General features: G+C 42.2%; 1 protein-coding gene across 1 annotated transcript; it reads right to left on the bottom strand.

Moving 5' to 3' along the window:
• Nucleotides 1-1,649: 1,649 nt before the first annotated feature.
• Nucleotides 1,650-10,970, bottom strand: LOC100989822 (sperm protein associated with the nucleus on the X chromosome N4). The gene is made up of 2 exons (XM_003816812.5): nucleotides 10,806-10,970; nucleotides 1,650-2,859 (listed from the first exon to the last, which is right to left on the bottom strand). Exons 1-2 carry the CDS (start codon nucleotides 10,881-10,883, stop codon nucleotides 2,638-2,640), a joined length of 300 nt encoding a protein of 99 aa, XP_003816860.2. The 5' UTR covers nucleotides 10,884-10,970; the 3' UTR covers nucleotides 1,650-2,637.
• Nucleotides 10,971-15,234: the final 4,264 nt, after the last annotated feature.

Here is a 15,234-nt window from a genome sequence, read left to right as displayed (position 1 = left end):
AGCATTGAAAGATCTTAGAGATAAAGTCTGTGTTCAATATTCCCCAAATCGAGGTACAGATTCAATGTACTCCCAATCAAGATCCCACCTGCATTTTTTGCAGATATTGACAAGCTTATCTTAAAACTCACGTAAATTTAAAGGGCCTAGAACAGCCAAACCAATATTGTAAAAGAAAAGCAAACTTGAATGATTCTCCCTTTTGTATTTCAAAACTTACCACAAAGCCATAGCATTCAACAAAGCATACTGCTTAGATACTTTTAAATGTACTAATTGATAGAATAAAATTTAGACAACAGGAATAAACTGATAAAGCTATGGTCAATTGATCATAGAAAAGGATGTCGCGATAATTCAATGAATCGTATTTTCAACAAATGGTGCTTGGACAACTGGACATCCACATGCAAATAAATGAATATAAATGCCAGAGTATACTTGGGAATTATGGAAGTTCTATCTAGAACAGAAAAATATTCACCAATGGTTGGTGAACTAAAGGAAAAGAGATTTAATAGGGCTTCTCATACTCCCTGATTCGGTGTGAGGATCTGTGAGATTCGGTGTGAGGATCTGTGAGATTTTTCTGTAGACATCAAGGGCCATGTCTATATCATGTTAGGCTTTTTCCAAGATGGACACCTGTAGTGACAACAGATTTTGGCAGAGAAATTGTGGATATCAGAGTATGCCTAGGTCCTGAAGACAATGTTAGAACAGAGCCAGAAGAAAGATTTTCATTCTCCCTTCTTTTGGTTACCATCCATCTGCTCTTTAATATCCTTCCTCCACTTGAAAAAAAAAGATCTTGGCATTTTCCAGAACAAGGATGGACCAGGAGGACATCACACTAAGTTAAATAATCCAGACAGAAAGAAAAAGATTACCTGATCTCGTATGTGGACTATATAAATAAGGGGTCCAATAGACAGAGGTGGAGAATGAAACATTGGGGGTGGGAGAAGAAATGGGGAGATGTAAGTCAAAGGATACAAAATACCAGATATGTAGGATGAACAAGTCTAGCGATCTAATGTACAGGGGGACTAAAGCTAATGAAATTATATCATGAATTTTTTTAAATAAGTAGATTTTAGCTGCTATTGTCACACACTTAAAAAAGTGAGAAGAGAGGTATGCTAATCATTTTTACCATTGTAACAATTTTACTTTATATATATATCCCATAATGACATGTTGTAAACCTCAAATATACAAAATAAAATTTCTTTAAAATAAACATTAAAAATCCATCACACTTCTGTATACTAACATTGAACATGTGGAAATAAAAATTAAACACATGATACTATTTACAGTCACTTGAAAGAAAATGTAATCCTAAGGTATAAATTAAACAAAACATGGACCAGAAGGTGGGTACAAAAATTAAAAATCCAAATATCTTTCTTAAATTTATATAATATAAAAATATATCTGACAAGGGAGGAACAGATTAGACATACATAGATGCATCTTAAAAACAGGCCTGAGTGAAATATTAAGTATTGACAATGGATATATACATTGAAAACAAATGTCCACAAACAATAAAAAAACAGGTATTGACACTCATACAAAGAAAAGGATACACATCAAATGCATTACAATGATTGCCAATGAAGACAAGGGGAATAAAACTGGGCCATGGAAATAAAGGAGAGTGAATGAGTAAATAAACAGGAGAGGGTCTTGAGCAATTAACTCAAGGAATACAACTCAGCCCTCTACATTGATGCCAAAAGCACTCTATTGTATTTCCTCCAATAAAAATGATATTTTCTTTTAGGGGAAGATTTTTTTTTTTCGAGACAGAGTCTCACTCTGTCGCCCAGGCTGGAGTGCAGTGGTGCCATCTCAGTTCACTGCAAGCTCTGTCTCTAGGGGAAGAATTCTTAATCATTGACATTCTATAGAAATGCTGGTGTATGGAAGTGGTGATAAAAATACCAGCTTTTACTTGTATTCTTGTATTAAAATTCCCTGTAGACAATGCTTCTGTTTGTTGCCTGCAGTAGACACAGGCCACTCCCAGTGCCCCACACTTGGTAGGCGACTGCTCCACCTAGAGTTTCTTAACAAGTGCCCTAGTATTGGAAGCATGTCCTCCAAACACCATTATTTTATTGTGTGTGGCATGCTGTCTTACTTTCTGTAGGGTGAGGTTCTTGTTCCTTTTGAGGACCTTCAGTTGCTCACAGCATTGGGTGAGTTACAAAACACACCACTCTGAGGTATGTGGCCTGAAGGTGGTGATTTTGATGTCTTCATTTTGGAAAGAGTGTCACTGTCACCTACATACCATACAGATCTTATGTGCTCTTCTAAACATGCACGTGCTCCAAGGAGCACCAAATCCTTTTCTTCCTCTCCTGTGAGATAAAATTTTAAGAAGAAAATTTGTCTCCAGGAATCAGTCCTCCCTCAGTCTTTATTTACAATGTCTGGCTAACCTGTGGATCTGTCCGCTAATGCTACAGGATCTCATATCCCTCCGTTCTCAAATGCCTATCTTTTCCCTTCCCTTCCTCCCCACCATCAGAAAGAAAGGCAGAGGTATACTCAGTCATCAGCTCCTCAAACTGATTTTATTGTAATCATCGCCATCAGTGGTGATGATTTGTCCAATTTGGACTAATTCTGCCCACCATCCTGTGGAGATCCTGCAGATATGTCTAGGTCTCCTTTCTCTTTGATTGGATCAGTGGAGCTCTCTGTAGGCTGGTTATTCTCCAGTTGATTTGAATTTCTTTTCTTATCCTTCCTGTAGTAAAACACTAATGTTGGATATTTTGCTTTTTCTGTCTCTTTCAAACTCTGTTCAGGGGCTGAGGCTCTGTGCAGATTCTTCTTCTTCTGGTAAAAAAACAGGGAGAGGCCAGAATGGTGTTATTTTGGATGAAGAGGTAGAGAATAGATAGCAAGGGGGGCTTTATAAGAAGGAATGCAGGTTGAGGAAGGGGCTTGTGCCAGAGAAGAGCAAGGTGGAATCATAGGGTAGGGATCTATGGGGAAGAAGAGGAGCATGGGTAGGGTCATCTGTGTTACTCCAAACTGCATGATTTTGTAAGCTCCCTGCTATTATGCAGACCTCGGTCAAAGTGAAACATTCCATGGGGGTTCAGGCCATGAGAAACATCCTGTCTAACCGCTTGACTACAAGGTGGACAAAGGCCCAACTAAGAAACATTGCTATCATATCTTTCTGGGCAAAGGTCCAAGAAACACCACAATGACATCCCACAGGAAAAAGGGTCAAACCACCTGATCATAAGAATATCTTATCAATATCCTGCCAGGCAGCATCCCATACTGCCCAGCTGCCTCCCACCAATACCTGTAAGTACCCCAGCCTGTAAGTGGTAGTGGGCTCTGGCATTAAGCTGGTCCCCCACTTCTGCAGCTGTCGGCAATATACCTGTGTTGCTGTTTGAGTGGTCCCCTCTTTGTGTGTCTTTAACCCTTGCCTTCCCTTCAAAACCTAACATTTTGGTGCCAAAACCCGGGATGGGGATTGAGTTCTACCAGGTAAGTCTTCTTTGCATCCTGGAAGGCAGCAAGCAGCAAAAACTAGACCTGAGCCTGCTTCCATATCCTGAGTGGACTACCTGTTCCCAGCCCCGTTCTCCTTATTCTCTCATTTTCTCCAGTCCTGGGCTGACCTCTAGGTCCTGATCAAACTCTCCATCCTCTGCTTCCTTACCCTTTCTGGGTGGCTCCAGTAAGGATCACCCCCATTGCTGGATCTTACATCCAACACCAGTCTCCAGTTAGTGGGTGAATCTCCCTTTTCCTCCTTTCCAGATTTTTCTCTATTTCTGCTGGTTCTCCAGAAAATCCTAGCACTGAGTTGGAGGTCTCCCTGGTCACCAGGTGACCGCAGCCTGCCTTCTCAGGGGACACCTTCAGAACGCTCACCACTCCAGCCACTCTGGCCTCTAGGGGACTGTGAAGAGCTGCCACAGCTCTTTGGTACATCCCAGCTCTCCTACGTCCATTCTCCTGGGAGGAATTGGGTAGTCACTTTTCTCCAGGGTATTCACTCCCCTTCTGGGCACTCACTCTTTTCTGGGATATTAACTCCCTTCTGAGGTACTCGCTTCCCTCTGGGGTATTCACTACCCTCTGGAGATACTCATTCCCTTCAGGGGTATGCACTCCCCTCCTCCAAACAACAAAACTTTCAACTTCCAAATTGAACATAATCTAAAAACTTTCTCTAATGCAATGGTAAAGGATCAAAAGTGCTTTGCTTATCTCCGTTCATGGATTGCTCTCTCTCTCTGCCAATCTTTTCCCCCTTTTCAAATCCTCCTCCTCAATGAAAAACCCGCAAAAATGCCTCCTCCTCAGGACAAGCCTTTCTCCTCTAATTTCAGCCTGGTTAAAAAAACCCCTATCTCAGTCCCCCTCCCAACATCATTTCCTCCTTCTTCTCCTTTGGCTCTAGCTCCTCCACCCCTTTACTGTCGCCCTCCATCCCCTCTTCCTTCTCCACCACAAACCAGGTCTCACACCCACCCCCCTAGTGCTGAAACCAGGCATACACCCAAAGGCCTTCCAAAGCCCTTCCCTTGCAGGAGATCATGAGGGACAAAAGCATAATCTGAGATCATGTTCCCATCTCTCTAGCCAACCTCTCCCATTTTAAAAAGAGACTTGGCTCCTTTATCCAAGGATCCCATCTCTTTCCACAAGGAATTTTTGTATGCCACTCAATCTTACGACCTTACCTGGCAAGACACATATGTCATGCTCTCCTCCACCCTCTCCCCAGAAGACAGGGAATGCATCTGGATGGCTGTCTATGCCAATGCAAACACCCTCCACCAACAACATGCTGCCCATAACCCAATAGGGACCCTAGCTGTCCCCAGGACTTACACCAATTGGAATTATCAGGCAACTTCTGTAGACAGACAAAAACAAGGCCATACGATATCATGCCTTCTAGCTGGCATAAATAAAGCTGCCCATGCTCTTTTCCTCTACTGCCTTTCAAAAGCCCTAATACCAATAAGGGCAAAATCCACCTTCATTTACACTTTGTCTCCCAGTCAGCCCCCGACATCCAAAAGAAACTTAAAAAACTGGAGGATGGCCCTCAAACCTCCCAAAGACACTTAATCGAAGTGGCATTTGAGGTCTTTAATAATAGAGAAGAAGAACTAAAAACACAAAAAAGGACCAGGCTAAATACCAAATGCTGGCAGCTGCCATTTAACAGGGTTCCCAATTCATACAGAAGTCCTCAGTGTTACAACAGTCACTGCCAGGAGCCTGTTATAAGTGCAACCAACAGGGACACTGGGCAAAAGCCTGCCCTAATCCCAGGACACCCAGGAAACCTCGCCCATCTGTGTTATCAAGGAACACTGAAAGTCAGACTGTGCTCAGGAAAACTTTTCATACTGCTTGCTTCACAACCTCTAACTGAAGACTGACAGGGCCTGGAGTCTGCCCCCACCCCCCCACCACCATCACCACCTCAGAACCCAGGATAACACTGTCAGTCTCTAGTAAGCCCGTGTCTTTCCTATTGGATACAGGGGATAGTTATTCAGTTTTACCAGAATATTCTGGACTTCTCCTCAGTTCCTCTGTCTCTATCGTGAAAGTCAATGAAATCTCCTCTAGGCACAATCAGACTGGTCCTTTATTATGCAATCTATTCAACACCCCCCTTCACCACTCCTTCCTGGTTATCCCTCAGTGCCCTACCCCTATCTTGGGGTGGGAAAGTTAAGTAAATTCCAGAACTCCATGCAATGCGGCTCCTACAATTCTACTCCTTTTATTTTACTCTGCCACCCAAATGCTTCCCTCTCCTCCCCCTCATCTTCATTATCCACCATTACCTTCTGTTAATTCTAAAGTTTGGAACGTTTCTAAACCCACAATAGCCACACACAACATCCCAGTTAAAATAACCCTTCAAACTCCTCCACTTTCCTTCATCAGTCTCAATATCCCCTTAACCCAGCTGGCCTCAGGGCCCTCAAGCCTATTATCTGTAAAGTTTAACAAGCTCAAATTCTCAAGTCTGTCAACTTTCGCTACAACATCCCTATCCTGGCTGTCCAAAAGACAGATGGATCTTGCCTCTTGGTCCAAGATCTTGGAGTTGTTAACCAGGTGATGGTACCAATTCATTAGGTGGTCCCCAACCCATATACTTTACTCTGCCATATTGCCCCATCTACCATACACTTCTCTGAATTGGATCTAAAAGATGCCTTTTTCACTATTCCCTTAAATCTGGCTTCCCAACGTTTTTTTTTTTTTTTTTTTGCTTTCATGTAGTCAAATCCTAATACTCACACTTTCACCCAACTAACATGGACCATACTCCCACAGGGGTTCCAGGATAGCCCCCAGGATAGCCCCCACCTATTCAGACAGGCCCTCATGGAGGACCTAGCTGAACTTCCCCTTCATTTTAGCACCCTCCTCCAATATGTCAATGACCTCCTTCTCTGTAGTCCCTCCCATAACCTGTCAGTCCAACACATCACTAAGGTTTTAAACTTCCTCCATAATTGAGGATATCGGGTGTCACCCACAAAAGTTCAGATAGCCCAAACCCAGGTTACTTACCTTGCGTTTCTCCGAACCCCTAATTCTTGGGCCATCCCAACCCAACAAAATGAGCTAATTCAGGACATGCCCCTTCCCTACACCAAAAAGGACCTCTTCTCCTTCTTGAGCCTTGTGGGATACTTCCAGCTGTGCATTCCCAACTTTGACTTGCTGGCCAAGCTGCTTTACACGGCCTCACGTGGGACCATCCTAAAACACCTGAACCCAGCTTGCCCCATCAACTCCCACTTAAAAAAAAAAAAAACTAAAAAATGCCCTTTTAAGGGCCCTGTCAATGGGACTGCCTAACCCCACTAAGCCCTTTACTTTGTATGTACATTCTGACCAAGGCCTTGCTCTTGGACTACTCTGCCAAATATACGGCGACGCCCCAGAAGCCGTTGCATACCTCTCAAAACAACTGGACTCTGTCATCCAAGGCTGGTCACTCTGACTAAAAATCTTGGGTGTGTCCACATTGCTGGCCTTAGAGGTACAGAAACTCCCTCTTTACCAACACATTACTAGTGCATCTTCCCATTACCTACAGGCCCTCATAAACTGTGAATCCCTTGTATCCCTCCCATTATCCCGCTTATAGCAGGTACATGCCTTACTCATAGGTAACCCTCTAATCACCTTCCAGAGATATAAAACTCTCAACCTGAACACCCTCCTCCCTGTTAATATCTCTAACTCTAAGCTCTCTCACTCCTGCCTGGACCTCTTAAACTTCCTCTCCTCCCACTTCCAACATATTTCAAAAGCTCCTTTGCGGGGAACACCTACATGGTTCATTAATGGAAGCTCTTTAAGGGAGCCATGTCCAGCAGCTGTCCACGTCATCATTACCAAAATTGAGGTCCTAGAATCCAATGCTCTCCCACTCCATACTACCTTTCAACAGGCAAAGCTAGTAGCCCTAACCCAGGATCTCACCCTAGCAAATGGAAAGAGAGTTAACATTCACACCAATTCCAAATATGCGTGGTACATCCTACACTCTCACACCTTAATCTGGCAGGAAAGGGGTTTTCTAACTACAAAAGGAACCCCCGTAAGAAATAGGAAACTTGAACACAAGCTGCTGGAGGTGGCTAACCTACCACCGAAGGCCACCATTATCCATTGAAAGGGACACCAAAAGGCTACAGATGCCATAACAAAGGGAAACTTCTAAACACGTTCAGCAGCCTGGCAGGCAGCCCTTAAAATTTCATCATTATTACCCATTTTTCCCAGCATACAACCTGTATATACCCACACGGAACAAACCCCACTTGCCTGGGCTAGCACCATTCAGGAAAATATAGTTCTACCTCAATGATGAAAGTGTCTTGTCCAAGTATTAAAAACCTTCTGTACTTTTATATGTGCGCAACCATTTCCATGCCAGTTACTGCCCCTACTCCAGCTTTTAAAAGCTTAAATACATTCTTCAACCATGGCTGCCAATCTGAAAGATATTACTAAGACATGTTCCCTTTGCACTTAAACTTCCCCTCAGGAAGCTATCAAACCATCTCCTTTCCCACACACCAGGCCTGAGGACACACACCAGGGCAGGACTAACAAATCAGCTTCACCCACATGCCTCCCAACAAATGATTCCTATACCTTCTGATAATAGTAGATACATTCTCTGGATGGATAAAAGCTTTTCCTACCACCACCGAAAAGGCACACCCCATCACTTCTATTCTCTTCACTCATATTATCCACAGGTTTAAACTCCCCTCTTGGATTCAGTCAGACAATGGGACAACATTTGTTTCACAGGCTAACCAACAGCTGGCAAAGGCTCTAAACATTAAGTGGGCCTTCCATATTCCTTACCTCCCCTAATCTTCATGTAATTAAAAAACAAACAAACAAAAACTCCCTAGAGGTTAAAACGGCCCAGGCTTCACTTCTCTTAATGGTCCTCGTGCATTTATGAGCCATTTCCTTAAATCCCCTCAGCCTAAGCCCTATTATCCCCAGCCCAAAAGTCCATCCTCAAAACACTCCTCCCTGTCCCTACAACCAGGGGACTGGGTCTGAGTCGCAGACTCCTCCTCCTCCCCTCTCCAACCTAAGTGGACGGGTCCTCAGCAGGTTATCCTAACTACTCACACAGTGGCAAAGCTAACATCCTTCCCACACTGAATACACCATTCCAAACTAAAAAGAGCACTAGATCCACATCTAGAAATTTCCTCACCCCCAAATCATTCTCTCTCCCTCACAGGACCAACCTCACTGCACTTAACAAGAATTCCAGAAGTTGCCAATCCAGAATGCCCTAGTGCATAACAGTCTCCATCTCCAATTTCCAATCTTTTATCTCCTACTTTATTTCAGATCTTTCCTGGTGTCCCTTCCCCATGTCCCTGGAGAGCCCATGCCAATTTCCCACACTAATGCAGGAGGTATGACTGCAGGGCACCTTCCAAAATTTCACTCCTACTCAAATCTCCTTTTTCTCCTTTTGCCCTCTTTGTCTGTGGAATATTCTAAGTCCCCACCCCCAACCTCTAACAGTTGAGCCCCCTTCATCAGCCTAACTCATTGCCTCTTAAATCAGTCACACTCCCTCCCGTCTTTCTTCCAACTGTTAAATTTGTTTGTCCACACAAATCCAGCAGTTCACAGCCCTTCCTTTCAAACTGGCCACGTAAACCCACTCCAAAATAAACCTGCATCTCACCTACTCGGCCAATTCATTCCCAAAACCTGTTTATAATCTTGCTCAGCTAAACACCTTTCTCCCCAATCTATCAGATCCACCCACACTGTCACACACAGGGCTGTCACCCTCCTTCACCTCATAGCCAGCCTCTTAACTGAACATGATACAAGCTGGATCCCATAAAACACCTCTTACCAACCCCTCCCCTCTCTGCCAGAGCCGCTCTTCATGTATCCAACTCAAGAGCGCTCCCTGGAAAAAATGCACAAACAATTCCCTCAACTGCAACCTATATCCTTCTGCCATATCAGGACCGCAATGACTATTAGTTACAAAAACCCATTTATCTCTCTCTCTCCAAAACCAAACAACCTTCACCTCCTCCCCCACCAGCATTTTCTGTCATGCCCTCACAGGGCCTACCCTTGCTGGCAGCTATTCAACTTGGAAAAGCATAAAAGTTAAAACAAAGGGTTTGTGCAGAATTCAACCCCCATCTTCTCATGACTTGCCACCATAACCTACAACTTTTGTCTGTCCGCCCCCAGTGTCTTCTTCCTTTGTGGCACAAACTCTTATCTCTGCCTACTGGCCAATTGGTCAGGAACATGCACCCTTGTGTTTCAGTCTAAACATTAACATTTTGCCTGACAAGCAGACCATCCTGGTTCCTTTAGTAGCTTCTGTCTCATCTTCCTCCACACACACTAAGCAGGCTCTACATCTCATTCTAGTGTTAGCAGAAGTAAACATCTCTGCTGCACTCAGCACTGGGATAGCAGGGGGCCGCTTTCTTAGGTCCCCTAATCTTTCTCCTCCAAATACTACAATCGGCCCATGTATACTCACCTTCATATCCCTCTTTATCTCCCTAAAGCTAAACTCCCCTGTCCAGGCAGCCACCCAGCAACACATTGATACCATCCTTCTCCGCTGCCAAGTCCGGTACCAGTGCCTCCAGGAAAACAACTCTGAAGTCCAACACCCACTGCTTCAAAACCCAAACCCTGAATACAGCTCCCCTATTCAGCAGCAAGCAGCCAGATAATCAACCACGCCCCTCTTCCTTTTATGATAAAGTAGAAGGCAAGAATATCAGTCTAAACTGCACTCTTTTGTAAGCTCCCTTCTATTTTGTAGACCTTGGTCAAAGTGAAACATTCCACGGGAGTTCTGGCCGTGAGAAAAATCCCACCTAACTGCCTGACCACGAGGTGGATAAAGGCCTATCTAAAAAAACATCCCTATCATATCTTGTTGGGGAAAAAGGTCCAAGCAACACCATGATGACATCCCACCAGAAAAAGGGCCAAACTGCCTGATCATAACAACATCTTATCAATATTCTGCCGAGCAGCAAGCTATACTGCCCAAACCTCTCACACCCATACCTATAAGTACGCTGGCCTGTATGTAGCGGTGGGCTCTGGCATGAAGCTGGCCCCACATTTCTGCAGGTGTCTGCAGTATACCCGTGTTACTGTTTGACCCGCCCCCTATCTGTGTGTCTTTCTTTCACCCTCACCTTCCCTTCAAAACCTAACAATCTGACCTTGTCAACTTTTCTTTTGTTAGATTCACAGGGGCTCTTCATTTCATTCCCATTGGTGCTTAAAGTTGGCTCTTCCATGATTATGGTTGGTTGTAGAATTTCTATACTAGGATCTTCTAGGGTGCAGATTTCCACAGCTGTATTGAAGCTTTCCAGTGGGCTGTCCCAGAGCTTTTGCCCACCCTGTATATATACCCTCCTGGGAGCAAGATGAAGCCACATCCTTGAGCTTTGTTTGATCATACAGGCAGTGTCCCAGCCAATGGTAGTCCTAGGGTGGCTTTGGCATCACAAAGAACCACCTCTGACAACTCCCTGGGTTTGTGGGGGAGGGGTGAAAGGGGTGTAGAGGAAACCAAATGCTGTTGTTGTTTCAACATCCCCTGAAGATGCATCCCAAACTGATCTGCCTCCGCTCCTCATTTCTCCATGTTTAATGTTCATGGTTCACATGGAAGTGAGAGGATGATTCCTTCAAGCCCTTCCCCACAGCCATTCCTATTAAGTGATTCATTCTTTTGTCTTCCAACCCTCACCATGACCTAGTATTTTAGATGTCTCACCTCAAATCCCTCCAAGCTAGTGTGGCTACATTTAATTATTGGTGGAGATGTGAATTATCCCACTTCCCTCCTGCAGTTCCTTCATATGCACCTTGAAGACCATTAACTTTCAGGTTTCTGCCAGGCAAATTTCAATCCATGTTCTTTTTTCCAATGTCCATGTAGTCCTCTTAAGTTTCCTATTTCTAGTCTGAAATCATGGCCTTCAGTCTGCCAGAACTTCAGTGAATAAACATCCTTACTGGGTATCCTAGTCTTGTTTCAAATCAGGGGTGTATGTTCATAGCAAATGTAGTCTCCCAACATGGTTTTTACCAGTGTGTAGGGTGGGGGGAGGAGTGGGTACACATGTGCTGGAAGTTGTTCTGAGTGTTTACATGCAGAATACTATCTAACACCAACATGTACACCAGTGTGAGCATTGTTACATTTTGTAATGGAGATTGTGTCCAGTGCAAAAGAAAAACAAAAGGCATTTAGTGTAGAAGGGGAGAAGTAAAAGTATCCTTTGTCAAAGACCACATGAGAGCCTGTGTAGAAAAGTTGATCTAAAAAAAAAAGAAAGGCTTTGACAATAATTGAGATTAGCAAGATTGCAGGATAGAAGATCAACACACAAATCAATTGTATGTTTATATGTTAGAAGTTATATATTAGAAGTTTATATATTAGAACAGTTAGTGTTTCAGCAAATGGTAGTCCTTGGGTGGACTGGTAGTTAATTTCAACAACCGGAATTTGAAATTAAGCACAGTGCAATTTAAAATATCTCAAAAAATATTAAGGCTTAGGGATAAATCTGAACAAAAATGTAAATGACTTGCACAGTTAAAACTACAAAAAATTGCAGAGATAAATTAATAACATAAGGAAAAATCGAGATGTATACTTTGATTTTCGGTTAGAAGATTCAATATTGAAGATGTCAGTTATTTCCAAATTCATCTGTAGATTCAACTCAAACCTAATAAAAATTCTAAAAAGGTTTCTTAATAGAAATTGACAGGATAATTATAATATTCATATGGAAATGTAATGGGCCTAGAACAGCCAAAAGAAAAGTGTTGAATCTTAAAAAGCTCTGGATTGTATTAATGTCAGTGTTCTAGTTTTGATAGTGTAATGTGGTAGTGTACTGAAGATTTTACCATTGGGAGAGGCTGTTGAAGGATACATAAGGCCTCTATGTACATATCTTTGAAACTTCTTGTGAACTTATAATTGTTTCAAAATAGAAAAATAAAAATATTTTAAAAGAGAGAAAGAGAGAGTGCCAAAGATAGAGGAGGCATGACCCTAGATTTCTCTCACAGGTTGACACCTGTCCAATTTTCTATAGGAAGTCACAAAAATCAATAATGGGAAAAATAAAATAAAATGAAAGAGCAGTAGACCCTAGATTTTTGTTCCAGTGCTCATCGAGCTCACATATCTTTATTTCATACCCCATAAAATCAAGAAATCCTAGCAAAGTACCCTGCTGACCTCCAAACACAACCAATTTATAGCATTCCCATGAGTTCCATCTAAAATCTAAGAAACCAAAAGAACATTGTTATTAAGGTACACATTTTTCTTAGTGAATCCCAGATGTTGTCTAGAGATTAACAATTTTATTTATTAAATACTCACAAGCTAACTTCTAAGGATTTAATTTTTTTTGGACTCTTGCCTGCAATTAACAGTGAGAACATCACCCTGACTTGTCATATTATATAAAAAAAAACAAATAAACAAAAACCAAAAGGCATACCACATAAAATAGGGTAGGTCAAAAAGTAATTAAAATTGCTGAAAATAACAGCTTTCAATTACCTTATTACTTTTTATAATTGTTTTCTTAATTTGTTTACTAAAAATGTTTTGATGGGTATATCACTATCCAATGAAAATTTATCAAAATGTTAGGAACATATTCAGTGCATATTTCTATTGAAAGATTACAACTGACTTTATAAAATAACTCCTATTGAAATCTTTAGTAATTATGTTATATTTTCCACCAAAATGCATAATAAAAAATTAAAGGCCATCAGTGTAGAATGAGTTCATTGCATTGAACTTTTTTATTTCTGATGTTTTTTGTTTTCAAGAATATTCTTCTTTATCATATCAGGTTGAGGAACTACTCAAAGTGACTCTCCCATGTCATGCTGTAAGTCAAAAATGGACCAGGATGAGAACAAGGGACTCCTTGAAACCTTTTCAGCTCCTGTTTTGGGGCCTTTGTACAAATGATATTATAAACTGACACTAGTTTAGTTAATAATAACCATAAACTACATTTTAATGATTTTTGTTACACATTTTAAGCTGTCTAAGGCAGGTTTTAATAGTGTAATGTGGTATAGGATACGATCTGCTTGGGATTTGCCCCTTTCTGTGGCTACAAACAGCAAGGTGTTAGAGGCCAACCATGTATTTCCCTCTGGAGCACAGACAGTTGAAGAGCAATCAGTGAAAAAGATGGGAGAGGAATACATCCTACTACTGGCTTTGCATGTGACTGGATGAGTGGCTTTGAAAAATACCGGCACTATTAGCTCTACTGCAACCACTACTACCTCTACGCTACTATTAATACTACTAGCAATAGATTCCATACACCAAGAACCTACTATATGCTAGGCTCTGGTCTAAGTATATAGTATCTAGGTCAAACAGGAAACAGATGGTACATGCAAAATGGAATAATTTGACAAGCATTTGTCTGCAAAGTGATCACTTACAAACAGACAGATGCAGGGAGACCATCAGAGATAGTGCTAGTAGTAACTGCCATCACTCCAGACCCAAAGGAATGAGAGCAGGAAGGAAGTGGTTACTAGAACCTGGAAAGATCAATAATCATGAGGAAATGACTATTTTGAGAAGAACAGTGACCTCTACAAAGAGACTCATCCAGCCCAGGGTGCTTCACAGGGAGGGAGCCAGGAGAATAGGTCCACAGCCCTCACTCTCCTTCCTTTCTCCCTTCCACCTCCAACTCTCCTTGTGGCTCCCCATTAGCCAAACCCAGTGGACACCAGGGACCCTAGGAACCCATTAATAGAATCCTTCCTAAATAGCCTCCCCGGACAGAACAGGTGAAGTAGGGTGGTGAGTGGACCTGGAAAGGCAGAGGGAAGATGTTCAGCAGAGATGCAATGCTCACAGCAGTCCCGGGAGGTAGATATCATCACAGGGGATTGATTTACTGAAAAGGAAATTGAGGCCCAGAGAAGCTCAATAACTCAATAATTGTGAAAAAAGTGTTCAAACCTAGGTTCATCCTGCCCTAAATCTCATGTTCTTTCTGGTACTCTGGGTAAACTGCATACCTTCTGTACGCTTCAGATCCCCCAGCTGTAGAATGAGTAAATTGGAACAATGAATGTCATTTTAAAAAATATGCTATGATTCTGTAATCCTCACCTTTAAAGATGCTATAATTTTTTTAAACTTTAGGTAATATTATGATTCCAGCCAACCAGACTTACAACTCCACAGTGTAAAACTATGTGTGGTGGGGCTATCCTGCCTTGAATTACCCTGGTTTTTCTTTCTGATTCTATTACCACTGGGAGGATACTAGCCCTTAAGAACAAAGGTCTTGGTTTAATATGGAGGATTAGCCCAGAAATAGGATGCTTTAAACAGAAGTAAGCTACCAAAGACCATCAAATCTCTCAACAACTCTTAAGTGGGCACATATTCTGTCTCAAGCACTGGGCTAGTCATAGGGATATAAAGACCATTGTCCTTGTTCTGCACCTTTTGAAGAAAATTGTTCTTCATTCCATTCCAAAAGTATATTCTATATCTGGCATATTGAAAAGATATCCTGAGGTAATGTCCAGCCTGACAAAATAAAATTGACACCTTAA

The sequence above is a fragment of the Pan paniscus genome, chromosome X, assembly GCF_029289425.2.
Source record: "Pan paniscus chromosome X, NHGRI_mPanPan1-v2.0_pri, whole genome shotgun sequence".
Lineage (NCBI taxonomy): Eukaryota > Metazoa > Chordata > Mammalia > Primates > Hominidae > Pan > Pan paniscus.
This window is presented reverse-complemented; position numbering and strand designations above follow the sequence as displayed.

Bases quoted from the DNA above. Each gene is read 5' to 3' on its own strand.
- LOC100989822 (XM_003816812.5), bottom strand. From the start codon at position 10,883: ATGGAAGAGCCAACTTTAAGCACCAATGGGAATGAAATGAAGAGCCCC. The intron at 2,860-10,805 runs GTCAGATTGTTA...TTTTTTTACCAG, and splicing joins ACAAAAGAAAAGTTGACAAG to AAGAAGAAGAATCTGCACAG.